The sequence below is a fragment of the Pan paniscus genome, chromosome 19 (assembly GCF_029289425.2).
Source record: "Pan paniscus chromosome 19, NHGRI_mPanPan1-v2.0_pri, whole genome shotgun sequence".
NCBI lineage: Eukaryota > Metazoa > Chordata > Mammalia > Primates > Hominidae > Pan > Pan paniscus.
In genome coordinates this window covers 94,517,689-94,545,533 of record NC_073268.2, presented here as the reverse complement: position 1 = coordinate 94,545,533, position 27,845 = coordinate 94,517,689, and the positions used below count along the sequence as shown (strand labels likewise).

Genomic DNA, 27,845 nt, shown 5'->3' with positions numbered 1-27,845 from the left:
GGTCACGTCGGGTAACGGGCTCGTCAGCTTTCCTGTGACCTCACACGCCAGATAGACCCTCCTTGCCTCTCTGCAACGTTCCAAGCACCGAAGGGTGGTGTGGTGCCATTGAGCTCTTGCCCTCCAGGGTCCCGCAGCCTGGTTAGGCAAACACATTGAAAACAGAATCAGATTACAGGTTACATGTACGGTAGCATACGTGTAACAAAATACAGGTGGGAGAATAATTAATTTTGCTTAGGAAAGAAAGACAAAGTGCTTTGTTACTGGTATCAGCGGAGCTGGGCATAGGAGGTGCTGAAAGGGAATGGCAGGAAAGAAAGAAAGGAGGGGGAGAGGGAGGAAGAGGAGGAGGGAGGAAATGTGCCCGTGTGTTTTGGGAACAACCATGCCGGGGCACAGAGCGTGCAGCGGAGTGGCTGGGGCGACCTGGGTGCAGGGACTTCGGATTGGGGAGCAGCCTGGGCCAGCGCCCCGCCCCCACTGATGCTTGTTAAAATCTCCAGCGTGGGCCCCACTTGTTAGGAGGAGCATTTCTGCATTTTGAACAAATGCCTCAGGTGATCCTGACTCATGCTGGGGGTTGAGAAGCACTGGGCTCTCTAAGGTAAGTGGAGGCCGACCTAGCGGCCTGGGACAATTGTGCTCTTCCAAAAGGAAACACAAGTCAGGGTGTTGACGGTTTCGAGGTCCTCTCACCCCAGGATAGACCAGGAGCATGTGGGGTGTGGATGTGCAAATGCCTCCTGGGCTGCTCAAGCCCCACAACCTGGGTGGAGAGCCTGCTTTATTTATTTATTTATTTATTTTTGTTTTGTTTTTTGAGATGGAGTTTTACTCTTGTTGCCCAGGCTGGAGTGCAATGGCGCATTCTCGGTTCACTGAACCTCCGCCTCCCGGGTTCAAGCAATTCTCCTGCCTCAGCCTCCCGAGTAGCTGGGATTGCAGGCGTGCACCACCACGCCCGGCTAATTTTGTATTTTTAGTAGAGATGGGGTTTCTCCATGTTGGTCAGGCTGGTCTTGAACTCCTGACCTCAGGTGATCCACCCACCTCGGCCTCCCAAACTGCTGGGATTACAGGCGTGAGCCATCGTGCCCAGCTGAGAGCCTGCTTTATACACCAACTTAACCCCTGACTCTCGGCTTGGCAGTGATGTGGACTCCCTGTGCCTCCACCTTCGAATCTGTAAAGCGGTGTTGGTGACACAGCTCTGCCAGCGGGATTAGAGGTGCCTGGGGTGGCTGCTTCCTCCTCTCCTTATGCTCCCTCTGCCTCAGTCATTCCCCAGCCCCAGGGCTGGAGGCCCCATGACCAAGAGAATGGGGACCCCAAACCATGGGCAGTGCTGGCTGTTGCCGTGGGGACCCTCTCCCTTGCCCCCAGCACAGGAGCAGAGCTGCTGAGCACCTCTGACGTCCATGAACAAACCCCAGAATATTTATATAGCCCCTACTCCGGGCACTGAATGTTCACGGGCTCCAATGGAGGCCACAGGAGAGGCTTGGCCTAGGCGGAAGTGGTGCTGTTCCGAAGGGCCCCAGTCCTGCCAGGGGATGAGCTGCACGCTCAGCAGACTGGGCATGGGGGTGTCTGGGATCACCAGGGCACCAGGACTTGGCTGTCCTGGGGAAGACAGGGAAAGGCAGGTGCTGGGAGCAGCTTTACCACGAGTATTGGGCCCCCTCAAGTGGCGACTTGGAGAGACACAGCTGTCTTCTGCAGGTTTCCAGAGGACACCTCAAGCAGGCAACGGCCCCTGATGCTCTAGGTTTAACCTCGTAGCTGACAGTTGGCCTTCAAGACTGTCTGATACGGAGGTGGCCGCTAACCAGTCCTCTGACAGGTCATTGCCAGAGTAGTAACAGGACAGAAAAGGGCTGGGAGTGGAACCCCACTCAGCAGGGACAAGGTGTTGAAATACTTACTGTTTCCTGCAACAGCCTGGGTGCATCTCCAGAGAATTTTGCTGAGTGATAAAAGTCCATCTGGGGGCCGGGCGCGGTGGCTCACGCCTGTAATCCCAGTACTTTGGGAGGCCGAGGCAGGCAGATCACGAGGTCAGGAGATCGAGACCATCCTGGCTAGCATGGTGAAACCCTGTCTCTACTAAAAAATACAAAAAATTAGCCGGGCGTGGTGGCGGGCGCCTGTAGTCCCAGCTACTCGGGAGGCTGAGGCAGGAGAATGGCATGAACCTAGGAGGCAGAGCTTGCAGTGAGCCGAGACCACGCCACTGCACTCCAGCCTGGGCAACAGAGTGCCACTCTGTATTAAAAAAAAAAAAAAAAAAAAAAGTCCATCTGGGAAGATCGTGTATGATACAATTCCACTTATATAACATCCATGAAATGACTAAATCACAGAAAAAAAGGACACGGTTGCCAGGGGTCAAAGGGAGGGAAGGGGGCAAGAGGGAAGTGGGTGTGGCTATAAGAGGGTTATCACCCCATGGTGACAGCAATGCTGGCCTCAGTGTCGCGCCCACCCTCCCCCCCACCACCACCCCCGCTGTGACTGGTACTGTCATTAGGCAAGATGTTCCCATCAGGGTACATGGGGCAGAGAGTACGCAGAATTGCCTTTGTATTTTTTTTCTTCTCCCCAATCACTGTCTTTTGTATTTTTTGTTGAGACAGGGTCTTGCTATGTTGCCTAGGCTGGGCTCAAATCATTCTCCAGCCTCAGCCTCCCAAAGTGCTGGGATTACAGGTGTGAGCCACTGTGCCTGGCCCTCTGTATTATTTCCTACATGGCATGCAAATCTACAAATTTCTCAAAAATAAAAGGCTTAATTTAAAAAAGAAACTAGGAGGTTTGAATTTGCAGGTGCAAATTCGCAGCCTCATGCTTTAATATATGTGAAGGCCTCTCTGGCGTGTGGAAGCTGGCCATTTCCATGCTAACATGTCTGTGTCACCAACCGTGCAGGTAAAATGTGTCCAGGATGCAATTCGGGCCAAGAAAAAAACATTCAGTTTCCTGGGAGAGATCATAGGCCTCATTCCCACCGTCGGTATCTTCATCACCATGAACCCTGGGTACGCCGGACGCGCGGAGCTGCCTGAGAACCTAAAAGCCTTATTCAGGTACGTGGCCCAGGTGAAAGTGAGTGGCTGCAGTGAGCCAGGCCGGCCACAGCAGCGTCCCAGTGCCAAGGAGTGGGCAGAGGGGAGGGGCAGAGGGCAAGCTGGGGAGGGAAGAAGTCATCAAAAGCTCCCAAGATGGCCGGGCACAGTAACTCACTCCTGTAATGTCAGCACTTTGGGCGGCCGAGGAGGGTGGATCACCTGAGGTCAGGAGTTCAAGACCAGCCCGGTCAAGATGGTGAAACCCTGTCCCTGCTAAAAATACAAAAATTAGCTCGGTGTGGTGGTGCATGCCTGTAATCACAGCTACTCGGGAGGCTGAGGCAGGAGAATCGCTTGAACCTGGGAGGCGGAGGTTGCAGTGAGCTGGGATGGCACCATTGCACTCCAGCCTGGGCAACAAGAGCGAAACTCTGTCTCAAGAAAAACAAAAAACAAAAAAAAACACTCCCAGGATGAGGCAGGCGAGGGCCTCCTTAGAAAGCGCTCTGTCTTCCCCTGGGTGGGAGGACCGCACCTGGGACACAGTGATGGAAAGCAGGGTTGGGGGGTTGGGGTGGCTCTCAGGGGGCCTGAAGGTGCAGCCAGCGGATGATGTGGGAGGAGGAGGGAAGTAGGGAGCAGGCGGGCTGGGAGCCCGGCTCCAGGACCGAAGGTTCAACACTCTGCTGTGGTCTACCTGGCAGTCGAGGTGTGCTCTCCTAGGTGAAGAGGGACAGGCAGGGGTGTAGGTGGGGGAGGGAGTGGGCAGAAGCCCACAGGCACCGCTGACCTCCCCAGGCCCTGTGCCATGGTCGTCCCCGACTTCGAACTGATATGTGAGATCATGCTGGTGGCCGAGGGCTTTCTGGAAGCCCGCCTTCTGGCCAGGAAGTTCATCACCCTGTACACCTTGTGCAAGGAGCTGCTCTCGAAGCAGGTGTGTGTGTCCTGGAGCTCACGGCGGGTGCGGGTGGGAGGTTGAGATGCGGGCAGCAGCCAGGGTTGGCTTCCAGACCTGCCTGCTGGCCGCAGGAAGGTGAGCTCACGTCTGCCCACCTGTGCCCACTGCCTGCAGGATCATTACGACTGGGGCCTGAGAGCCATCAAGTCTGTGCTGGTGGTGGCCGGCTCCCTGAAGAGGGGTGACCCCAGCCGGGCAGAGGACCAGGTGCTCATGCGGGCGCTGAGAGACTTCAACATCCCCAAGATTGTGACAGACGACCTGCCCGTATTCATGGGACTGATCGGGGACCTCTTCCCGGCTCTGGACGTGCCTCGGAAACGAGACCTGAATTTTGAAAAGGTCGGGACTCCTGGGCCTCGGGTCTGTCCGGAGAAGCCTGCGTGGCTGGGGCTTCCTTCCCACTGATGTTGGACGGGTGGAGACCCGTGTCACACACGCACTTTTCCCGATGCTACAAGGAGATCTCTGAGCCACAGCTGCCGCCGTGGCCCTGGCCAGCCCCACCCTGTCAGTGCTGGGGGAGGTCACTCTCTCAGCTGAGGCTGGGGGGCTTCGGGCAAACCGACCCCCTGCACGAGGTCGCGGTGGAGCTATGTCAACTCTCGGCATTGACAGCAGAACTTGCAAACGCACGTGCGTCGGAGGGCAAGGGCGCCTTTATCATCTCCCCCACGGGGCAGGAAGCCCCCCAGCCTCCCAGCGAGAAGAAAGAAAAGCTGCTTCAGTTCCTCACCCGGCCTCATCCGTGTCTCCCCAGATCATCAAGCAGAGCATCGTGGAGCTCAAGCTGCAGGCGGAGGACAGCTTCGTGCTGAAGGTGGTGCAGCTGGAGGAGCTGCTGCAGGTCCGCCACTCCGTGTTCGTCGTCGGGAACGCGGGCAGCGGCAAATCTCAGGTGTGTCACCCGCTCCAGGGACCCTGCAGGGATCCGGCATGGTGGGGGAGGGCTGGGGCGAAGGGTCGGCCCTCCATCACTCCCCACCACCCCGGAGACCCCAACCCAGTACATCCCGGGAGCCCTCTGGCCTGAGTCATGGGTCAGGGAGGAAGCTGGGGGCCGAGGAGGAGGGGAGGAGCTGCCACAGCCCCTGATCCCTGATCCCTGGGTGAGGCCTCCCTCCCTGTTCCTCCTTGTCTTCCTGCTCTTCTCTCCTTGACGTCAGTCACTTGTCTCCCTGTCCCTGTGGCCGGCCCGACCCATCGCCCTCCTGTCGCCTGCCATGGCCTAGGGAGTGGTGACATGCGGAGGGTGGTGGCCGATGTGACTGATGTCTGTGATGTGGAAAATTCCATGCCAGCCAAGTGTCCAGCCAGAGGCCCACAGGCTGGACCCTTCTGCTATTGTTTGAGATCACTCCCAACGCCAGTCACACGGGGAAGCTCACCACAAGTGATGTTTTAAAAGGCAGAGGCTGCATGGACCCAGTTTCCTAAAAAGGAATTCGGACATACACATACAGGAAATGTCCTCAACCGTGTCTTTAAAGCTCCTTTTCCCTGAATGGAGGATTGTGGGGAGTTTTCCTAGATGGTTTCTCAGTGAGTGCGTATTACTTGTACCATGAGGAAGAAAGGAATGTGAATGTTTTCAGAACCTCGCACAGTCTAGGGCAAGCAGCTCTCTGCGGGCTGCAGACACGCACAGTGAACAGTTAGCTTCCCATCACCCAGGCCACCTTCGCCTCAGCCATGGTTGGGGATGTAAACTCACCTATGTGTCTCCAGAGCAAACGTGATCCAGAGAAGGGTTCAGCCTGGTGGTTCATAAAAGGCATCCAGGGCCGGGCGCAGCGGCTCACTCCTGTAATCCCAACACTTTGGGAGGCCAAGGCGGGCTGATCACCTGAGATCAGGAGTTCGAGACCAGCCTGACCAACATGGTGAAACCCTGTCTCTACTAAAAATACAAAAATTAGCCGGGTGTGGTCATGGGCGCCTGTAATCCCAGCTACTTGGGAAGCTGAGGCAAGAGAATCACTTGAACCCTGAGGCAGAGGTTGCAGTGAGCTGAGATCACACCACTGCACTCCAGCCTCGGCGACAAGAGTGAAACTCCATCTCAAAAAAAAAAAAAAAAAAAAATCCAGGCCCACCCATGGTCCTGAGGCTAGTGGGGCAGGATGTGCCAGGAACATGGAGTCACACGTGAGTGACCCCCACCTTCGCCAGGTCCTCAAATCCCTCAACAAGACCTATCAGAACCTGAAGAGGAAGCCGGTCGCCGTGGACCTGGACCCCAAGGCCGTCACCTGCGACGAGCTCTTTGGCATCATCAACCCAGCGACCAGGGAATGGAAAGATGGTAACGAGGGTGGTCCCGAGATAGGCTGCAGGGGCACTCCTGGTCCAGTGCAGTGAGCGTGTGCTCAGCCATTCCCACGTGGAAGGCCAGCCTCCCCAGGCTAGGATGGGGCGCACAGGCACGTGGCCTGCAATGGTGGCACCATGGTAACAAAGTTTATGGGGAGCAGTGGGCACGTAGCACCCGGGCTGGGGGGTAAGGAATGGGAGCCACAGGAGCTGGGACGGTGAGGACTGCAGGCCTGCCCTGAGCAGGCCAAGGGGAGAGGACAGAGCAAGGACGGGTGTGACCCGTGAGGAGTGCATGGGAGCCCAGACATGCAGGCTGGAGGCTGCCCGGGGAGCCCTGGCCTCAGTCGGTGGGCTCTGGGGAGAAGCTTCCCCCAGGAGGTGGCGTCACTGGGTTTGCACTTTATGAAAGGAACTCCGGACGTTGGAGAGTGGGCTGCAGAAAGGAGCTGCGAGAGCTGAGGAGGAGTCAGCGGGAGCAGGGTGGTCCTGACCAGGAGCCTAGGGGAGGGCTGTGCCTAGCCTGTCCCCCGCACCCTACCCATCAGAAGTGGCCCTGCCCCTGACCCGCTTTCCCTGTCCCCCTTTGCTGGCTTCTGCATGTACAGCTCACTTCCCCTACTAGAAGTCAAGCTCTATACCCCCAGCCCCCACCTTGCTCCATTCCATGCCTGACGCATGAAGCGTGCTCCGCAGACTTCTGCTGAGCGTGTGAGTGGACAGATGGACAGGGCTGGGTGCACAGGTGCTGCACCCCGTGGGATGTTGAGCCTGGAAAAACTGAGCCAGCCAGGGCCACAAAGAGGGGCTGACAGGGAGGGTGCAGGGTCGGAGGAGGACAGGCAGGGCCTCAGGCATGGAGAGGGCACGTAGGAGGGAGGCCACAGAGAACAGAGGGCAGGGAGCCTGGGCACCTCATACCCGAGGGCCTCTGCTGTTCCTCTGAAGTAGGGGACAGGCTCCCTCCCAGAGAGAGAGGCCAGGGTCAGGACTGGTGGGGACTGGAATGGGGCCGGAGTGAAGGGCCCGGGGTTATACCACGCGCCTCCCCCAGGCCTGTTCTCCACCATCATGCGAGACCTGGCCAACATCACCCATGACGGCCCCAAGTGGATCATCCTTGATGGAGACATAGACCCCATGTGGATCGAGTCTCTCAACACAGTCATGGATGACAACAAGGTTCGCGGGCCCTGGACTCTAAGCCCCAAGGCCACCCAAGGCAGGGATGACGGGGGCTCACAGGGAGGCGCCTACGGGGCACTCAGGCCCTGCACGCCAGGCTTGGTGCAGGCGGCGTGTCTGGAACTCCACAGGAAGCTATGAGTGAGGGGCACCTTGTCGTGAAACTTTGTCACATGCGTTGTGGTTTTGCATGCGCCTCACCTTACGTTTTAGCAGGATGGGTTCAGGGTAAAGGCCTGGGAAGCAGAAATGGTTATGTAGAATTGTCTAGAAGCCATTTTCTAAAAATGCTCCTCAGTTGGATGCAGGAAGGAACACAATACTTTCCAGGATGGGGAGGGGTGATGGTTTGAGAAAGCAGCCCTGACTCCATGCTGCAGCCCTCCACGGTGTGGGTGTCTAGAGGCTGCTGGATTCAGGGAAGGCAGAGAAGCCCTGGGCCAAGGGACTAGGGCTGCGGGCCAGGGGTGGCAGGGCTGGCCTGGGCCCCTCCTCCTCGCTCGGAGGTTTGCTCCGAGTAACCCCCGCCCCAGAACACCATCGGGATGGCAGGAGTCGCCGCAGGACCCCACGGGCTGCTGTCCCCCTCCTAGGTCCTCACCCTGGCCAGCAACGAGCGGATCCCCCTGAACCGCACCATGAGGCTGGTGTTCGAAATCAGCCACCTGAGGACGGCCACCCCAGCCACCGTCTCCAGAGCCGGCATCCTCTACATCAACCCAGCCGACCTGGGATGGAACCCGTGAGTGGGGCTTTGGCTTTCCTGTTCCAAACCTCGGCAGGGAAAGACGAAGTTGTTGGCCTGTTTCACAGTTGCATATTCATTCATCATTCATGTCACAAACTGTGTATCGGGCCCTCACCAGGCACCAGGGTCGCAGCAGTGAAGGGGTGAGAGACAGACCTGGGAATAAATGGTGTAAATTCACAGTGACACGAGGCAGGGCGGCTGAGCAAGCGGATGTTTGCACAAAGTGCCAGGGAACAAGGGCTGGTGTGGGAAGGGAGGTCTTGGCCTCTGTGGAGGCGGGGAGTCTTCCCAGGTGATGGAAGTTTGGGCTGCCATCCGAAGGGTCAGGCTGCCTCTCAGGGACGAAAACAGAGAAGCACACCAGACAAGAACCCGCGTTCACAGGGCATGGTGGGGAGTGGGACATTCCCGGATAGGCAGTGGTCGGGTTCTCCTGGCCAGAGCATAAAGGAGGAGGCTGCTCCTGACGGGAAGGCGCTGATGCTGGGCCAAGGTGCAAGCGTCCCTTTCCAACGTGACGAGGAAAAGCAGCTGGTCATGCCAGCAAGATGGGGGCCTCTAGGGATCAGAGAGGAAGGGGATGGGTTTAAGAAATATCTGAAATCTGGAGAAATGGAAGACTTGATATTGATTCCAGAGGCATATTTTCGGGCTTGGCCACGTGGCTGGTGATTGACAGAGTAAGGGATTTCCTGGGGACATAGAAATGACAGCTTTGTGCAAATGTCCTGCGTGGACTTAGGCAGAAATCCCAGTGAGGCGTTCCTGAGGCAAGAGGCTCCAGAGGAGCATCTTGGCTGGAGGTCACAGTTCATCCATCCATCCATCCATCCGCCCACCCACCCACTCACCCATCCATTCACCCTCCCGCCCACCCAGTACTTTGCACACCTGCCATGTGTGTCCAACCCCAGGATGTTCCATGCTGGGGAGCTGGGCTCTCCAGGAAAGATGTAGAGAGTGATGAAAGAAGCTGGTTTTCTGAGAAAAACCAGCACTGTTGGGGAGGAAGAAGAATATGTGAGGGATTCAAAGGAGGAACAAACCAAAGGCAGAAGGGAACCCAGGACGCGCCATCCCAGACACCCAGCGACGAAAGCTTCAGGAGGGAGCACTCACCTCAGTAGGATGGCACCCAGAGTCAAGCCAAGGACAGAAGAGTTCCCATTGCATTTGGGAGCTAGGCACACCTCCATCGCTCAGGTAGAACAGCTTCAGGGCGTGTTGAGGGCAGAGCCAGATGGCAATGAGGTATGGAGGAGGCAGCAGGAGGCGCTAGAAGTGAGGCGAGTCCTGCCTTGGAGTGCCGGAGGGTAGGGCTGGAACAAGAGGAATGAAGCTTTGTAGTATTTGTCGAGACAAGAATGATGTTTGGCCATGGGATGCAGGCATGGCTGTTTTCAGGTGCATGCAAGTCTGTAGGCAGAGAAAATTAAGTTTCCGGAGTTCATGCTGGTGCACTTCTTTGCTCTCTGCATGGGAAGTGAGACCCTCTGCTGGGAGGCAGGCAGCACAGCGTGGCCAGGGTTTGAGAGGGATACCAAGTGGAATGTTCCCTATGGGGACAGGGCCAGGAGCTGCTGAGCCTGGGTGCCTCTGTGCCAGCTTCTCCAGCAACACTTGCCTGCTTATACAGCGCCCTCCAGCTGCTGAAACAATGACCACTAATGGGGCAGCTTCAAACAACAGACATTTATCCTCTCCCAGTGCTGGAGGCCAGAAGTCAAGGAGTAGGAGTGCTGGTTCCCTCTGAGGCTCTGAGGGAAAACCTGTCCCAGGCCTCTCTCCCAGCTCCTGGGGGCTCCTGGCGGTCCTTGGCATCCCTCAGCTTATGGACACACCCCTCCCATCTCCGCCTCTGTCTCCACGTGGTCTTCTCTGTATGTCTGTGTCCAAATTTCCCATTTGCTTATAAGGACACAGTCATTGGATTCAGGGTCCACCCTAAATCCAGGATGATCTTGTCTCAAGATCCTTGATGACATCTGCTAATGCCCTTTCTCCAAATCAGGGCACATTCTGGATTCTGGGTGGACATTCTTTTGTAGGACCACCATCCTACCCACTATACCATGTGTGGGAGTTTTCAGGGTAGGCAAAGACAATGTCCGGGGAACTGAAATGAAGCCTGGGTAGGAGCTGCTGAGACACGGGGACAGGAAAAAGACAGGATTGTGGAGTCCTCAGGGGGACACCCTATGGGAGCAGAGAAGAGGGAGCCAGAAACGAAGCCAGCATGGGCCAAGGCAGGAACTGGACACCTCCAAGGAGTGACCTGGAGGAAGCAGGAGGAGGAGACCTGAGTATTGGCAGAGGAGAGAATGGAAATGAGCGAGAAGCAGACACAGGGTCCCCAGAGAGCAGGAGCAGCCCTCCTATAGGCAACTGCCAGGGGCAGGGATGCCGGATGCACCCAGGACGGCCTTGGGGACAGGGCAAGAAGCCGTATGGACCAGAGGTGAGAAAGTCGGCCTGTCTCACAAGCATGTGTCTCTCCTGGGGCCTGTGCTACGCATATCAGAGCCAGCACACACATCGACCCGCACTCAGTGACTCCTACCAAGGCAGCATCACAAATTTTTGATACAAACATCTTCAAAGTAGAAGGCAGAAAGCAGCAGCCTCTGCGTAGATTTGCAAATCAATCTCCCCTACTGAAGACCAACTGGACTTGGAATTCAGTTCTTAGTTGCGACAGGCTTGGAGACACCCTGATTCGCTTAGAGACATACAAAGGTTTACTCTATTACGCTGGATAATACACGGTGCTACGCGGCAAAGACGTTCAGCTCTTAATTCTCTCTTGTGATAGACGTTCAGGAAGAAGCGGCGCTCCCCTAGAGCACACTCACAGAAGAGTGAGTGTCTGGCCAAGCACGGTGCCTCATGTCTGTAATCCCAGCACTTTGGGAAGCTGAGGCGGGCAGATCATCTAAGGTCAGGAGTTCAAGACCAGCCTGGCCAACGTGGCAAAACCCTGTCTCTACTAAAAATATGAAAATTAGCCAGGTGTGATGGTGCACGCCTGTAATCCCAGCTACTTGGAAGGCCGAAACAGGAGAATCACTTGAACCCAGGGGGGGCAGAAGTTGCAGTGAGCCGAGATCGCACCCCTGCACTACAGAGCAAGACTCCATCTCAGAAGAAGAAGAAAAAAAAAAGTGAGTCTCTGTCTAAAGAGGCATGTCTGCCGGTCAGCGCAGGGCAGGCTGGCTGTGTGTGTTAACAGGAGCTTCCTGCTTAGGCCCTGGGCATCCTGGAAATGATGCACGTGCTAAGCTCACTGGCACTCGAGGGGGCCAGGCACTAATGATGCTTTCAGCAGATGCTGATTTGGCAACATTTACCCTGGACCAGGCCCCCTTCTCTGAGCTTTAAAAATATCAGCCCATGTAGTCCTTGGAAATGAGGGTCATGGAAACATCACCCCTGTTTACAGATGAGAAACCAGGGACTCAGGCATGTGCAGTAACCTGCCTAAAGCAGCAGCTGGCCATGGTAGAGCTGACTCAAGCCTGGGCAGTCAGGCCCCAGAGTCCACACCCCTCACCGCCGTGGTGGGCCACCTCCACACGAGCCACCCAGAGATGTCTGTGGCCAACAAACACGGCTCTTCAAGGATTGCTGGTTGTATTGATTTGTACTCTTACACTGAACATGGCAAATTCAACTCAAACTAACTGAAGCTTAAAAAAAAAAAAAAAAGCACCAAGGGGTGCTTCAGGCATGGCTGGATTCAGGAGTCCAGATGATGTAATGAAATGTCCCTGCTCCTATCCTTGTCTCTCCTTTCTACTCCCTTACTGTCCCCACCTTCCTGCCCCCCAGATGACATCATGAGATCTTTCTCCTTTTCTGTTCTGCCCCATCCACCAGCTTTTGGTATGTGCTTCCCATGTGGTAGCAAGAATGGCTTCCAGCTGTTCTAGACCTACAGCACCCCCATAGCTAGCAACCCCAGAGAGGGCACAGCCCTCACGATCCTGGCATCCTCCTCCGACCCTTTCAGGGCCTGCAACTGGCCCCTCTGGCACCCTCGTTTGGACCCATTGCCATGCAGGCATGGTGACCCTGAGGGCAGCCCCAGCAGAATTGGGTGGAGGTGGGGAGGGGCGTTTACCAAGGCAGGGACACTGGCAGACCCAGAGTAGCGGCTGTGTCATCGGCGCCTCCTGTCACCCCCAGGGTGGTGAGCAGCTGGATTGAGAGGCGCAAGGTGCAGTCGGAGAAGGCCAACCTGATGATCCTCTTTGACAAGTACCTGCCCACGTGCCTGGACAAGTTGCGCTTTGGGTTCAAGAAGATCACGCCAGTGCCGGAGATCACGGTGATCCAAACGATCCTGTACCTGCTGGAGTGCCTGCTCACGGAGAAGACCGTGCCCCCCGACTCCCCCAGGGAGCTGTACGAGCTGTACTTCGTGTTCGCCTGCTTCTGGGCCTTTGGTGGCGCCATGTTCCAGGACCAGGTGATGCACCTGGGGGGCCCGGCCACCCACACAGGGTCTCTCGGCATCCCGCTAAGCTGGGCCCTGATTTTCACTTCTGTGTCTCAACAGCTTGTGGATTATCGAGTGGAGTTCAGTAAATGGTGGATCAACGAATTCAAGACCATCAAGTTCCCCTCGCAGGGAACGATTTTCGACTACTACATTGATCCTGACACGAAAAAGTTCCTGCCCTGGACAGATAAAGTGCCCTCCTTTGAGCTGGATCCCGATGTCCCACTGCAGGTAACTGTCCCCAAAGCAGGGCCACCGACTGGTGATTTAGAGGCAGGAATCGGTGCAGTACCCCCCACACGCCTGCATGGAATGTCCAAACACACCCGATTTTCAACATTAGGACCTGTTCGGTAAAACATGGCCTGCACACCCACAAGAGGCAGAAGTGTCTGAGAATCACAGCTCCCTCCCCTTCCCTTCCCTTCCCTCCCCTGCCCCAGGCCTCTTTGGTCCACACCACGGAAACCATCCGCATCCGCTACTTCATGGATCTGCTCATGGAGAAGTCCTGGCCGGTGATGCTGGTGGGGAACGCGGGGACGGGCAAGTCAGTGCTGATGGGGGACAAGCTGGAAAGCCTGAACACCGACAACTACCTGGTGCAGGCCGTGCCCTTCAACTTCTACACGACCTCAGCCATGCTGCAGGGTGAGGCTGGTCCGGCCACGCCCCGCCTACCCGGCTGCCCCCCGCCAGCCCCCGTTCCCTCCTGTCCCCTCTCACTGCAGGCCCAGGCACTCGCTAGCCACTTTGCACCTCCTCACTTCCCACGCCCCACCCGCTGGCCTTTCCTTCCTGAGTCGGAGACAGAGGAGGAGCAGCCGGGACTCCTCTTTCTGGTGCTCCCTTGTGGGCATGGTGACGGGGTTTTGATGGCCAGTCGAGGCAGCAGTCCCCCCGGGAGTGTCTCAGCCAATCTAAGGCGACCCAAAGGTGATGGAGAGCAAGGTTCCTGCCACCCTCGCCTCTGATCGCTCTGTTTATTCCTGGGGCTGTACCCGGTGCCCCCTCAAGGGCCACTCCCAGGACAGGTACATTTGGTAAACTTGGATCCCAGCCAGGTCCCACCTTCTGTCCTCCGGGGAAGCAGGTAGCGCCCCTCCCTACCTAACAGGCTCTGGCTCAGGAGGCGCAGGCGGGCAGCTGACCCTCTGCCCTCTCTAGGGGTGCTGGAGAAGCCGCTGGAGAAGAAATCGGGGAGGAACTACGGGCCACCAGGCACTAAGAAGCTCGTCTATTTCATCGACGACATGAACATGCCCGAGGTGGACAAGTATGGGACGGTGGCCCCGCACACCCTCATCCGGCAGCACATGGACCACCGGCACTGGTTAGACGGGGCGGGGCCGGGGGGAAGGCGTGGCCACGGGGCGGTGAGGGTGGGGCCAGGGAGGGGCGCAGGAAGAGGCGGAGCCCCAGGGCAGTAGGGCGGGACTGGTGTGGGGCGGTGGGGGCGACAGGGTGGGTGCTGCAACGTGGGTAGGGAGACACGGGTCGTAGCTGGGCCCCCAAGCTTGTGGGGCCACAAGGCATTGAGGTAGGGCCAGGGCAGGGGAGAGGTTGTATCAGTTTCGTCCATCGCCCATTTCACAAACATGCAGCAGTGGCCTAGAGCCCCAGCGGAGGGGGATCCTCCTTCCTCATTTCCACTGAGGTGTCTGTCCCGCTGGGAGAGGAAGAAGCACATTACCCGGTAAAGGAAGAGCCCTGAGGAAAACCCCCAGTGCAGTCACAGAGGAGCCTCCCAGCTGGGAGCCCCAGCAGAGAGATGCCCCTGGGGAGATGGTGCACAGCTGGAAGCTGGCAGCAGTGTCGTGCTGGCTGTGGGACCTTAGAGGGAGAGCATTCTGGGTGGAGAGATTGCCACGTGTAAAGGCCCTGCCGCACGTGAAGAAGCCCAGGGAGGCCGGTGTGGCAAGGATGTGAGAGCCAGAGGGAGAGGGTGCCCAGGGCAGCTGCAGCCGGAATCCCAGGGCCTCGGGACAGAGTGCAGATTTTCTCCTAACGGCACCGAGAAACCGAAGGTGGCACGTTTAGGTTTGCAGTTTGGAAAAATGAGAATATTCAGTTCAGTTGTCTTTTTTTTTTTTTTTTTTTTTTTTTTTTTTTTTTTTTTGAGGCGAAATCTCGCTCTGTCTCTCAGGCTGGAGTGCAATGGCTCGATCTTGACTTACTGCAATATCCGCCTCCTGGGTTCAAGGAATTCTCCTTCCTCAGCCTCCTGAGTAGCTGGTAATACAGGTGCCCACCACCATGCCGGCTAATTTTTGTACTTTTAGTAGAGAAGGGGTTTCGCCATGTTGGCCAGGCTGTTCTCGAACTCCTGACCTCAGGTGATCTGCCCACCTCGGCCTCCCAAAGTGCTGGGATTAGAGGTGTGAGCCACCGTGCCCAGCCATAGTTGTCTCTTAAAATAAGCAAGTAGCTCAGGCCAAAGGAGCCTAGAAACTAGTCTGCTCATTTGTGAAGCCTGGCCTCATGCCAAGAAAGGCAGGCATAGGGGGTTAGGTTGCCTACTTAAGGTCATGGCCCTAATGAGTGGTGGAGCTGGATGATGATGATGATGATGATTATTATTATTATTATTATTATCATTATTATTATTATTATTATTTCCAAGACAGAGTTTCGCTCTTGTTGCCCAGGCTGGAGTCCAATGGCGCGATCTTGGCTCACTGCAACCTCTGCCTCCTGGGTTCCAGCGATTCTCCTGCCTCAGCCTCCCAAGTAGCTGAAATTATAGGTGCCTGCCACCATGCCCACCTAATTTTTGTATTTTTAGTAGAAACGGGGCTTAACCATATTGGCCAGGCAGGTCTCTAACTCCTGACCTCAGGTGATCTGCCCGCCTCAGGCTCCCGAAGTGCTGGGACTACAGGCGTGAGCCACCACACTCAGTGAGAACTAGATTTTGAGTTCAGATATGTCTGACTCCATCACCTGCCTTTTCCTCACTAAATGACACTCCCAGAGCTCACGACTATAGGAAGCCTACTCTGGGCTGCAGGCTGTGATGTGGGGACGGAGGCATCAGAGGTGGCTCCCTGGGGGAGGTGACAAAGCTGCCACTCTGAGCAGGGAGCCTGGAGAGAGTTTGACATCATTTGAGGAGAACCTAACGTGGTGTGGGGTGGGAGATTTGAGGGCACCCAGACAGGAGAGGAGGGCAGGTGCATGCATGGGAGCCCACCCGTTCCTCTCTGCAGGCAGGTCTACTGTGAGGGCTGGGGGGGCTCAGCCTCGGTTTCCCTGCAACTCGCAAGGCCCCTTCCAAGGGCTGCACACGGTCATGTGCCCTTGTAAAATTTGTTTAAGATTTTTCCTTTCTTTTCCTCAAGGAGGAGCCTCCACGTTCTTAAGCTTCAGCCCTAGGTCCACATCTGCCCTGGAGTTTACCCTGAAGGATCTTCAGGAGGGGTGGCAGAGTGAGATTTGAGTTTTCAAAAGATCCCTCTAGAATATCAGATTAACATGGCCCCACGACAACAGGGAAGGATGGACTGTTTAGTGGATGTGTCAGGAAAATGCTCACCTGTGGAAGAAAAAGGCAGACAAGGGTGGGGCCCGTGGGAAGGACGGGCCCGCAGGGAAAGGGTGAACTGTGAGGTGGGCAGAAGCAAACAGGGACAACATCTGTGACCTGAGAAGTGTGCACAGGAGAGGACTGCACAGGCAAAAGTTTCAGACGCACACACAGAAGGGCAAAAAATTGATGGCTGTGATTTAAATGAAAATTAAGGAATTTTGCTCAGTGAGAGACACCATGGACAGATATAATGGAGAAATAAAAGAATGGAAGAAAACATTTGCAATGTATAAAATTGACAGTGGATTAATATCTGAAACATACAAGGAATTACTAGAAACTAACAGACATCAACTTCCAACACACGAAGTGCATAATGGGGGAAAAAAACAAAGGTGCTGGGCGCAGTGGCTCAGGCCTGTAATCTCAACACTTTAGGAGGTGGAGGCAGGAGGATCACTTGAACCCAGGTCATATAGTGAGACCCTGTCTCTACAAAACCTTAGCCGGGCGTGGTAGCGTGAGGCTGAGGTTGGGAGGACTGCTTGAGCCCAGGAGATAGAGGCTGCCGTGAGCTGTGTTCACCACTGCACTCCAGCCGGGGTGAGAGAGCAAGACCCTGTCTCAGGGGGAAAAAAAAAAAAAAAAAGTAACTAGTGTAGTGTGACATCAAGGAAATTATTCAGCTTATTTTATTTTTGAGATGAAATCTTGCTCTGTTGCCCAGGCTGGAGTGCAATAGCATGATCTTGGCTCACTACAACCTCCACCTCCCAGGTTCAAGCAATTCTCCTGCCTCAGCCTCCCAAGTAGCTGGGATTACGGGTGCCTGCCACCACGCCTGGCTAATTTTTGTATTTTTAGTAGAGATGGGGTTTCACTATGCTGGCCAGGCTGATCTTGATCTCCTGACCTCAAGTGATCTGCCCATCTCAGCCTCCCAAAGTGCTAGGATTACAGGCACGAGCCTCTGTGCCTGGCCTATTCAGCTTATTTAATAATAGCAGCCATTAATAATTATCCTGATAACAGGGATGGTGAACATTTATTGCATACTTACTGTATGTCAGGTACTCTTCCCAGTGTTTTTTCATATGTTAGCTCATTTTATCTTCCTAATGACCCATTGCACAGGTGAGAATATTGAGGCACGGAGATGTTAACCAACTTCCCAGAGCCCCAGCACTGCTCAGGGGAAGAGCTGGACCATAAACCCCAGCCTGCTCTCTGAGCCACTCTTTTGCCTCTTGTTTCAAAATTTCTCTGGAGAGCATGAAGTCACAGCAGCTGCTTCACATATTATCAGTATCTGTGGAGGGTTTTTAAAACCACATGGAGTAATCCCAGCATTTGGGAGGCTGAGGCGGGCGGATCACAAGGTCAGGAGATCAAGACCATCCTGGCTAACATGGTGAAACCCAGTCTCTACTAAAAGTACAAAAAAATTAGCCGGGCATGGTGGCGGGCACCTGTAGTCCCAGCTACTCGGGAGACTGAGGCAGGAGAATGGGGCGAACCCAGGAGGCGGAGGTTGCAGTGAGCCAAGATCATGCCACTGCACTCCAGCCTGAGTGACTGACTGAGACTCCATCTCAAAAAAAAAAAAAAAAAAGCCGGGGGATGGGGGGCGGGCGTGGTGGCTCACACCTGTAATCTCAGCACTTTGGGAGGCTGAGGCGGGCGCATCACGAGGTTAGGAGATCGAGACCATCCTGGCTAACACAGCGAAACCCCGTCTCTACTAAAAATGCAAAAAATTAGGCGAAACTTGCAGTGAGCCGAGATTGTGCCACTGCACTCCAGCCTGGGCGACAGAGCGAGACTCTGTCTCAAAAAAATAATAAGGGGGGCATTCTTGGGAGCACAGTGGGGGCAGGGGATGGCTCCTCCAGGCCAGGGGCACAACATGAATGCTGGTTTCCCCCCTCAGGTATGACAGACACAAGCTGACGTTAAAAGACATCCATAACTGTCAGTACGTGGCCTGCATGAACCCCACTTCCGGATCCTTCACCATCGACTCCAGGCTTCAGGTTAGCAGAAACCATACTCATCCCCGTCACCTGCCATGAGTCTGAGGCTTGCTTCTGGCAAATGAGAGGAAAAGCTTTGGTTTAGTGTGTTAGGGCTGCAGGCCGACATTCTCTGGAGAACTCCTTAACCTTGCAGAATGTGTCAGAAAATTCCAGGGCATGGAGAGGACGAGCAGCTAGCCAGCCTTCCCTGTGACCCGGTCAACTGGCAGAGTTAGCAAATAAAAATGCAGTTAAATCCAAACTCCAGATAAATAAATATGTTTTTAGTCTAAGTATGTTACATACAATATTTGGGACATACTGTGTTTTTTGTTGTTGTTTTGTTTGTTTTTGTTTTGAGGTTGAGTCTCACTCTGTCACCCAGGCTGGAGTGCAATGGTGTGATCTCAGCTCACTGCAACCTCCGCTTCCCGGGTTTAAGCAATTCTCCTGCCTCAGCCTCCCAAGTAGCTGAGACTACAGGTGTGCGCCACCACACCTGGCTAATTTTTGTATTTTTAGTAGGGACGCGGTTTCACCATATTGGCCAGGCTGGTCTCGAACTTCTGACCTCAAGTGATCTGCCCGCCTCGGCCTCCCAAAGTGCTGGGATTACAGGTGCGAGTCACCATGCCCGGCCTGGGACATACTATTTAAAAAAAAAAAAAAAGTACTTGTTGTTTATCTGAAATTCAGATTTAGCAGGGCATCCTGTATTTTATCTGTAGCCCTTACCCAGACAGACTTTGCCTCTAAGTTATCTAAACACACAGAGATCTGGATTTAAACCCAGGCCTGTACTCTGAGCCCATCTCTTGCCTTTGCCAAAATTCTTCTTGAGAGCATGAAGTAAATTTGTCTGTTTCATGTGTAATGATACTTAATGCAGTTTTACCACGTGCAAGGCACAAGGAGGGTAACTGCCCGTTCTGACAATGCCCAAAAGACCTTAGACATGAGGACAGGGTCCACTCTCCCGCGAAGGTGGCCCTGGCCCCGGGCAGGTCCCCAAGAGCTGGCTGACGGGAGTGTTTGGTTGTTTCGGGGTAGCGCCATTTCTGCGTGTTTGCTGTGAGCTTCCCCGGCCAGGAGGCCCTCACCACCATCTACAACACAATCCTGACGCAGCACCTGGCCTTCCGCTCGGTCTCCATGGCTATCCAGAGGATAAGCAGCCAGCTGGTGGCCGCGGCCCTGGGTAAGCTGGCTGGCCTCATCCCCTCTCCCATCGGTAAAACCTATGGCTCTGTGGGCTGATGGTTCTTCACATTTTCCCTTGATAAATATTTTATTTATAATTTTAAATCAATATCTTAAAAACGATGCTATGTTTTGACAGGAGAAATTGTGAAATACAATTGCTTCATGGGGAGGTAGAGGCTAGGAAATTCTATACACAAATGATTTAAGGAGAACAGCAAACTCCCTCCCACTTCAAAGAGCTGTGCAGATTTCTTACTCCAGCTGTCACCATTTCGTAGTCCATTGGCTTTAGAAACTTGAGGCTTGCACTTCCTGGGGCCATCAAGAGTACATGAGAATTGACACGTCCTTTTCCTCTAACAGCTTTGCATCAGAAAATCGCGGCAACATTTCTTCCCACGGCCATTAAGTTTCATTATGTCTTCAACCTCAGGGACCTCTCCAATATTTTCCAGGTACTGCTCTTGTAGCTTTATGTCATGCCTGCCTTACGGCCCAGTGCCTGATCCACAGGTGCTTTCCTCATCACAGCTCTCAGGGAGGTGTGGACTGATGATGGTGATGGTGGTAATGATAATGATGATAATGATGGTGGTGATGGTAATGGTGGTGGTGACAGTGGTAGTGATGGTGGTAATGGTGATGGTCGTGATGATGGTGATATGATGGTGGTGGTAGTGATGGTTATGATGATAGTGATGGTGGTGATGGTGATGATGGTGGTGATGATGGCAATAGTGGTGGTGATGGTAATAATTGTGATGATGGTGGTAGTGATGGTAATGATAATGGTGGTGATGGTAGTGATGGTGGTGATGGTAATGGTGATGGCCATGATGATGGTGATTGTCATGATGGTGGTGATGATAGTGATGGTGGTGGTGATAATGATGGTGATGATGGCAATAGTGATGGTGATGGTAATGTTGGTAATGATGGTGGTGATGATGGTGATAGTGGTAGTGATGGTGGTGCTGATGATAATAGTGGTGGCAGTGATGGTGGTGGTGATGGTGATGTGGGTGATGTGGTGATGGTGATAATGGTGGTGGTGGTGATGTGATTGTGGTGATGGTGGTGGAGATGATAATGGTGATCGTGGTGATGATGGTGGTGATGGTGATGTGGTGATGATGGTGGTGGTGGTGATGGTGATGTTATGGTGGTAATGGTGATGATGGTGATGTGATGATGCCACGTGGTGGTGATGGTGGAGATAATGATGATGGTGGTGATGGTGGTGGTGATGGTGGTGATGGTGGTGGTGATGGTGAAGATGATAATGGTGATGATGGTGGTGGTGATGGTGGAGATGATAATGGTGATGGTGGTGGTGATGGTGGTGGTGGTGATGGTGGTGATGATGGTGGTGGTGATGGTGGTGGTGATAATGGTGATGGTGGTGATGACGGTGATGCTGATGTGATGATGGTGGCGGTGGTAATAGTTATGATGATAGTGATGGTGGTGGTGATATGATGGTGATAATGGTGATGATGGTGATGTTATGGTGGTAATGGTGATGATGGTGATGTGATGATGCCACGTGGTGGTGATGGTGGAGATGATAATGATGATGGTGGTGATGATGGTGGTGGTGATGGTGGTGATGATGGTGGTGGTGATGGTGATGTTGGTGGTGGTGATGGTGGAGATGATAATGGTGGTGGTGGTGGTGGTGGTGATGGTGTAGATAATGGTGATGGTGGTGGTGATGGTGGAGATGGTGATGGTGGTGATGGTGGTGGTGGTGGTGATGGTGGTGATGGTGGTGATGGTGGTGGTGATGGTGGAGATGATAATGGTGATGGTGGTGATGATGGTGGTGATGGTGATGTGGTAATGATGATGGTGGTGATGATAGCGATGGTGGTGGTGATGGTAATAATATTTCCTCTCCTTTGCTGACTGCTTACTCTGAGTCAGGGATTGGGTTTGGCCCCTTACATTCCCATTTTCTCCTCCTCCAACAACACATAAGTTTGGTGCTTATATCCCCATTTTACTGAGCAGGAGTTTGTGGCTGAGGGAGGCTAAGTTATGCCCACCTCCTCCCACGTAAAGTATCAGCCCAGCTGGGTGCAGTGGCTAATGCCTGTAATCCCAGAACTTTGGGAGGCCAAGGCGGGCAGATCATGAGGTCAGGAGTTCGAGACCAGCCTGGCCAACATGGTGAAACCCTGTCTCTACTAAAAATACAAAAATTAGCTGGGCATGGTGGAGCGTGCCTCTGTAGTCCCAGCTACTCGGGAGGCTGATGTGAGAATCACTTGAACCCAGGAGGCAGAGGTTGCAGTGAGCTGAGATCGTGCCACTGCACTCCAGCCTGGGCAACAGAGTGAAGACTACATATCAAAAAGTATCAATAAAAAAAAATAAAATAGCCCAAATGCCACGCTCTCACAGAGGCCACTCCTCATCCCTCACACTCTGTCTTACTGCCCTGAGTTTGTCATTCAGAGCACACACCATAGTGTGCAATTACCTTATTTCTTTGTGTACCTGGCCACCTCCCCCGCTAGCATGTCAACTCCACAGCGTCAGGGTCTGTTGCATCATCGCTGTGCCTGGGAAATTCCAGGCCCTCAATAAGCTCTTGTCGAGCTTGCCTAGAGTCGCTTGCTTAGTAAATGGCCAAGCCAGGACTGGACCAGATAGGCTTGCTGTGGTACCCAAGCCTGTGACCTGCCCTGTGGCATCGGTCACCTGCTTTCCTTTGCAATTAGCCTCCCTTGTCCCTCCTCCACCATTCACTCTTCTGGAGGATGAGGCTCCAACCCTGTCCTATGAGGAAAACTCCACATCTCTCAGGACACACACACACTGGCATCCGGGATTGGTGGGACCTCCGTGATGAGTGGCTTCCCTGGCCCCAAGTGAATGCTGTGCCAACAGCTGAACAGGTCCCCTCGCCCCGGGGGAGGGGGCTGCTCCTCAGGGTCATCTGTGTCCAGCACTGGGCTCGCCTTCATAACAGCTGATGGTGCTGATCATCCCGTGTTTGGGGCAGGGACTCTTATTTTCCACAGCAGAAGTTCTGAAAACCCCACTGGACCTTGTCCGCCTTTGGCTACATGAGGCTGAACGAGTGTATGGTGACAAAATGGTTGACGAAAAAGACCAGGAAACATTGCACAGAGTCACCATGGCCTCCACCAAGAAGTTCTTTGATGTAAGCCAAGCTGCCCAGTCCCTCTGCCGAGCCCAGAATGGCTCCAGGAGGGTGGATCGTCAGCGGCCAATGAGAACTGCAGCCCTCTCAGAAGGGCCCTTTGTTGGGGGTGGGAAGATCCGTGTTAGGTTCCACGCAATCATTCCAGCAAGTGGCTGTGGATCCGAGGGTTCCACACAATAACTCTGGCACGTGGCTGTGGGTCGGAGGGTTCCACGCAATATATCCGGCACGTGGCTGTGGGTCCGAGGGTTCCACGTGATAACTGCGGCACGTGGCTGTGGATCCGAGGGTTCCACGCGATAACTCCGGCACGTGGCTGTGGGTCCGAGGGTTCCACGCGATAACTCCAGCACGTGGCTGTGGATCTGAGGGTTCCACGTGATAATTCAGGCACGTGGCTTTGGATCCGAGGGTTCCACGCGATAATTCTGGCACGTGGCTTTGGATCCAAGGGTTCCACGTGATAATTCCAACAAGTGGCTATGGATCCGAGGGTTCCACGTGATAATTCCGGCACGTGGCTGTGGACCCGAGGGTTTCACACGATAACTCTGGCACGTGGCTCTGGGTCCGAGGGTTCCACGCGATAACTCCGGCACGTGGCTGTGGGTCCGAGGGTTCCACGCGATAACTCCGGCATGTGGCTGTGGGTCCGAGTGAGGAGGAATTGAGCGCTCGGTAGATCAGGGTGTGGTCACCTCCCTCTGTCCACTTGGGGTGGAGAAAGGCCCTGCTTGGCTCTGTGTGCCTCGCTGGTGTGTCCCATGTGTTCCTGGCGGAATCATTTCTTTGGACTATGAATTCATTTCTGATACAGTGGGGATCAGACCCTCCCACTCTAGGAAATTTTGCCCCAGTGGTTTGCTGGGCCCACGGCAGCAGGTTTGGGCCCCTGGAGACTTGGCTTGGTACCCCGGGGTGACCTCCTAGGCCACCTTGGCAAAGTACTGAATTGCTGTTAACTATCTGTGTGGTCATGGTGGCAAAAACCGGAAGTATCGTCTTTTTTTTTTTTTCTAGGATCTTGGTGATGAACTCTTATTTGCCAAGCCAAATATCTTCTGCCACTTTGCTCAAGGGATTGGCGATCCCAAATACGTTCCTGTAACCGACATGGCTCCTCTGAACAAGCTCCTCGTGGACGTCCTGGGCAGCTACAATGAAGTTAATGCAGTCATGAATTTGGTGAGCAGGCTGGAGCTGATAGCAAGGGCACGGGACCTGGACCGGGTCACCCTCTCCGGTTGCATTATCGACATCCGAGTGGCACTGTGTGGGGCCGTGTGGCACACAGTGCACACCTCAGCGTGTGCAGAGTCCGTGCTGGTGACAGAGGTGATTCCAGGTGCTACAGGATGTTGTGGGATCTCTCCGGTTTCTGCAGGTGCTGTTTGAGGACGCCATGGCTCACATCTGCAGGATTAATCGCATCCTGGAGTCTCCCCGGGGGAATGCCCTGCTGGTGGGGGTGGGCGGCAGCGGCAAACAGAGCCTCTCCCGCCTGGCAGCGTACATCAGCGGGCTTGACGTGTTTCAGATCACCCTCAAGAAGGGCTACGGGATCCCCGACCTCAAGGTGAGAGCTTACTGTTCAGTAAGCTGCCTTTGGGGTAGGGTCAGGGAGTAAAGAAAAACTTCACTCCCTTTTCCAAAATGAAGCCAGCGAGTACAGGGAATCCGAGCATCACCAATAGTCCTGATCCAAAGGGTCTTTATCTTAGAAAGCAGAGGCCAGAAAACCTTCCAGCCAGTGTGCGTGCCCGTGTGACTGAGGTGAAGAGTGTGAAACCTTCCGGCCCGTGTGACTGAGGTGAAGGGTCTGAAACCTTCCAGCCAGTGTGCATGTCCGTGTGACTGAGGTGAAGAGTGTGTCTGTCGACTACTCGATGGACACAAGTCCACAGAATCAACCCAGATCGCAGAGGCAGAGAGGTTGGATCCCTGCCCTTGGTCACTGAGTGTTCCAAATTGTTCCCTATTCTCTCCAGATTACAGAATTCAGAGCCATGACTGGGTGTCTAACTGCATGCCTGAGATGCTGAATGGCTGCTTTTGGAATGAATGAAATAAACATTAGACTAAACATAAGGTCTCCCATGCCCAAGACACACTGCTGAGGGTTTTTATTGATTTCTTGTTCCTGAAAATCTGCTCTCCCAGGCAACTGCGTGCCATTAGTTCAGAAGGAATCATCGTGCTTGAGATTAGACCTGAAATCGATTGGGCCGTGCTACACAGCCATGCCTTCTCTGTGTGCTGGGGCCGCTGTTGTGGGGCCAGGATGATGCCAGACCCAAGGGGGAACCTAAGGGGACCCTCCCGCAGTACGTGGCCCTCAGACAGTCGCTGGGCTGGTGGCTTTAACAGGCGGACCTGGAGCCAGTGATGCTGGGAGCGGTGGGAGGTGTCTGCAGGCAGAGACCCTGGAGGGGCAGTGCAGGCTGTGCCAGGGACGGCCAACCTCTGGGAGAGCCTCCAGTTTCTGGCTGGCTGTTCTCTGCCTTCCCAGCAGATTCTACTCCATGTATAAAGGGGCCGGCCTGCTCTTTTTTGAACTCCTCAGATGGGCACTCCCGAACACAGCCCTGTCCTCTGGACCCATGAGCGGTAGTGTGTCATGGGTTCTCAGCGCATCTGATGGAGTTAGTTCACATTGGTATCTGCGGCCACTCAAGCGTCATTTGAACCTGGAGCCGTATGGTTTTACTGAGCTTTCTCCATTGAAGTCTCTAGTCTATTAACTAAATCATGTTGGTTTACGTTCATGACGGCATCGTTTCCTTGCTCTGTGTCCCTGCGGGGATTTTCTCCCTGATCCTTCCTGTCGGGGCTGATTGTGGGTGCTCAGCCTCAGCCTCAGCCTCAGCCTCAGCGGTACTATTTTATTCATCAGCCGCTGCGGCTCTGTGATCTGGGCTGTGGAATTTCACTGCCCCTGCACCCATCACAAATCAGCTTTGCTATCGCTGTCATTTCTTTCTTTTTTTTTTTTTTTTTCTGAGACAGAGTCTCACTCTGTCGCCCAAGCTGGAGTGCAGTGGCGCGATCTCAGCTCACTGCAAGCTCCGCTTCCCGGGTTCACACCATTTTCCTGCCTCAGCCTCCTGAGTAGCTGGGACTACAGGCGCCCGCCACCATGCCCGGCTAATTTTTTGTATTTTTAGTAGAGACGGGGTTTCACCGTGGTCTTGATCTCCTGACCTCGTGATCTGCCCACCTCGGCCTCCCAAAGTGCTGGGATTACAGGCGTGAGCCACTGCGCCCGGCCATCACTGTCATTTCTTAAGCCGCTTCTGTGGATTCAGAACTAAGGGCAGAGGTAAACAGGGCTATAAGTTCCGGAATTGTATTGGGGGATCCAGACTCCTGAGCCATTCCACATGATTATCGTTCTAATGGTGCTGCCATAGTAATAGGCTCACCCCTATGGGGGTAACATATATGTTTGTGATTATGTAATATTATAAAGTAGGTCCTGGAAGCTGTGGCACCTGCTGGAGGCTAGGGGTGCACAGAAAAGGGGTGGAGGATGGACCCTGGAGGACAGTGTGCCGTGTGAAAAGCCCTGGGCTTGGTCCCAAGAAAACGAGACTCCATCAAGATGTCTGATCAGGGGATAGAGCGGGCAGGATGTGGTAGTGTTCTAGGACTCGGGAAGGATGGTTTGAAAGCACAGAAACTGCTGAAGGGTGACCTGGGTGGAGCTGGGGCACAAGCTCTGTGATTCCCACAAAGGCTGAAAGTGGGCAGGTGCGACGAGAAGGGAGAACGGAGGGGGAGGGGAAACCAGGGCCAGCGAGGGCTGTGCTGGCCGAGACAGCGTGCGTGACCTCGGGGACTCGGCTGGGGTCCAGGATCCGAAACCTTCAGGTGCTACGCCAGCTCCCTTCCCCACACCCCACACACAGCCCCCGGGGCCAGGCGGTGGGGAGTTTTTATTTCTGTGAAAACTTCACCCCAGCCTGAGTCAGCAGCCAGAGCTGGGCTGCCCCATGAAGAAAGCCTGTCAGCAGAATGAGGGGCCGTGGTCTCAGCGGCTCAGGTCTCTGCCTCCCCACCAGCTTCCTGCAAATGAGAGGGGAGGGGTGAGAAGCAGCCATCGGGTGGGGTGGGGGCTTGGCCTCATGTTATTCTCAGGGAGGAGGCCTTGCTGTGTGTCTCGCACCCCCCACTCCCAAATCCTAACCCTAACCCTAACCCTCGCACCCCCACTCCCTAACCCTAACCCTCACACCCCTACTCCCTAACCCTAACCCTCGCACCCCTACTCCATAACCCTGATGTCTCACACACCCCCACTCCCAAATCTCAGCTCCGTGTCCTGCCTGTCTACTGCCAGTGGCATTGGCTATGGCAAGGAAAGGCACTGCTGCTGATGTTTTGGCCAAAGAAAGGGAAGCCTGTGCCCCTTATTAATGGCTGGTCCCTAGACGGGCCTAGATGCAGGTGACAATTGCCATCCTTGGCTGACAGTGATGACAGGGACACAGGCAGCTCCAGCTTCAGTAGCACCATGGGGCTGTCAGCCAAGATAGGAGGGAGGGTGGGGGAGAACTGCCCTGGGGCCAGGCCCGGAGGAGATGAGATACCTGGGGATGAGGCTGCGATCGCACAGCGGGACACATGGGGCTGGGAAGTGCAGGGACAGGATGCGGGTAGAGATGTGGGGGCCAGCCTCAGCAGCATAAGAGGACGGGAGTGGAGGGGACTGTGCCAGAGAGTGAGCGGGGAAGGTGAGGTGGGGACAGCCCAGCGGTCACAGTGGGCAGGGTAAGGGCCACTCCACGTGGGACAGTGTGGCTGTGAAAGCCAGACGGGCCGGGAGCAGTGGCTCAAGCCTGTAATCCTAGCACTTTGAGAGGCCAAGGCAGGAGGGATCCCTTGAGCCCAGGAGGTCGAGGCTGCAATAAGCTATGATCATGCCACTGCTCTCCAGCCTGGGCGACAGAGTGAGGCCCTATCTCTAAAAAAGTAAAGTCAGAAAAAAGAACCAAAAAGGAAAAGATTTCTGGTATGGTGAGTCTCCACCCAATGTCCTTGCTACACTGTGAAATGAGAAGAGTCATTCGTCTTTGACTCAAGGTCATTGCTGGCTCTCACACTACGCTCCTTGCCTCGAGGCAAGGTCCAAGGACGTAGCC

The 27,845-nt window shown here is 54.6% G+C and overlaps 1 protein-coding gene and 2 long non-coding RNA genes across 4 annotated transcripts in view; 1 reads left to right on the top strand and 2 right to left on the bottom strand.

Moving 5' to 3' along the window:
* The window catches only part of DNAH17 (dynein axonemal heavy chain 17), a 150,057-nt gene that overhangs the window by 77,646 nt on the left and 44,566 nt on the right, over positions 1–27,845 (top strand). For both annotated transcript variants that reach the window (XM_057300355.2, XM_008971540.4), the window contains exons 38-54: positions 2,932–3,089; positions 3,870–4,008; positions 4,147–4,374; positions 4,793–4,930; positions 6,205–6,337; positions 7,400–7,527; positions 8,124–8,272; positions 12,467–12,749; positions 12,840–13,013; positions 13,226–13,433; positions 13,950–14,115; positions 18,242–18,344; positions 19,377–19,524; positions 19,893–19,984; positions 22,540–22,701; positions 23,725–23,889; positions 24,089–24,280. In XM_057300355.2, coding sequence (XP_057156338.2) covers positions 2,932–3,089; positions 3,870–4,008; positions 4,147–4,374; positions 4,793–4,930; positions 6,205–6,337; positions 7,400–7,527; positions 8,124–8,272; positions 12,467–12,749; positions 12,840–13,013; positions 13,226–13,433; positions 13,950–14,115; positions 18,242–18,344; positions 19,377–19,524; positions 19,893–19,984; positions 22,540–22,701; positions 23,725–23,889; positions 24,089–24,280 — 2,766 coding nt within the window. The remainder of the gene's footprint in view (positions 1–2,931; positions 3,090–3,869; positions 4,009–4,146; positions 4,375–4,792; positions 4,931–6,204; positions 6,338–7,399; positions 7,528–8,123; positions 8,273–12,466; positions 12,750–12,839; positions 13,014–13,225; positions 13,434–13,949; positions 14,116–18,241; positions 18,345–19,376; positions 19,525–19,892; positions 19,985–22,539; positions 22,702–23,724; positions 23,890–24,088; positions 24,281–27,845) is intronic.
* On the bottom strand, positions 2–4,895 carry LOC117976632 (uncharacterized). Its single transcript, XR_004667392.2, has 3 exons — positions 4,769–4,895; positions 1,929–2,109; positions 2–138 (listed from the first exon to the last, which is right to left on the bottom strand). It is a non-coding gene; the product is annotated as an uncharacterized LOC117976632 (long non-coding RNA).
* On the bottom strand, positions 8,249–9,597 carry LOC117976633 (uncharacterized). Its single transcript, XR_004667393.2, has 3 exons — positions 9,401–9,597; positions 9,173–9,278; positions 8,249–8,434 (listed from the first exon to the last, which is right to left on the bottom strand). It is a non-coding gene; the product is annotated as an uncharacterized LOC117976633 (long non-coding RNA).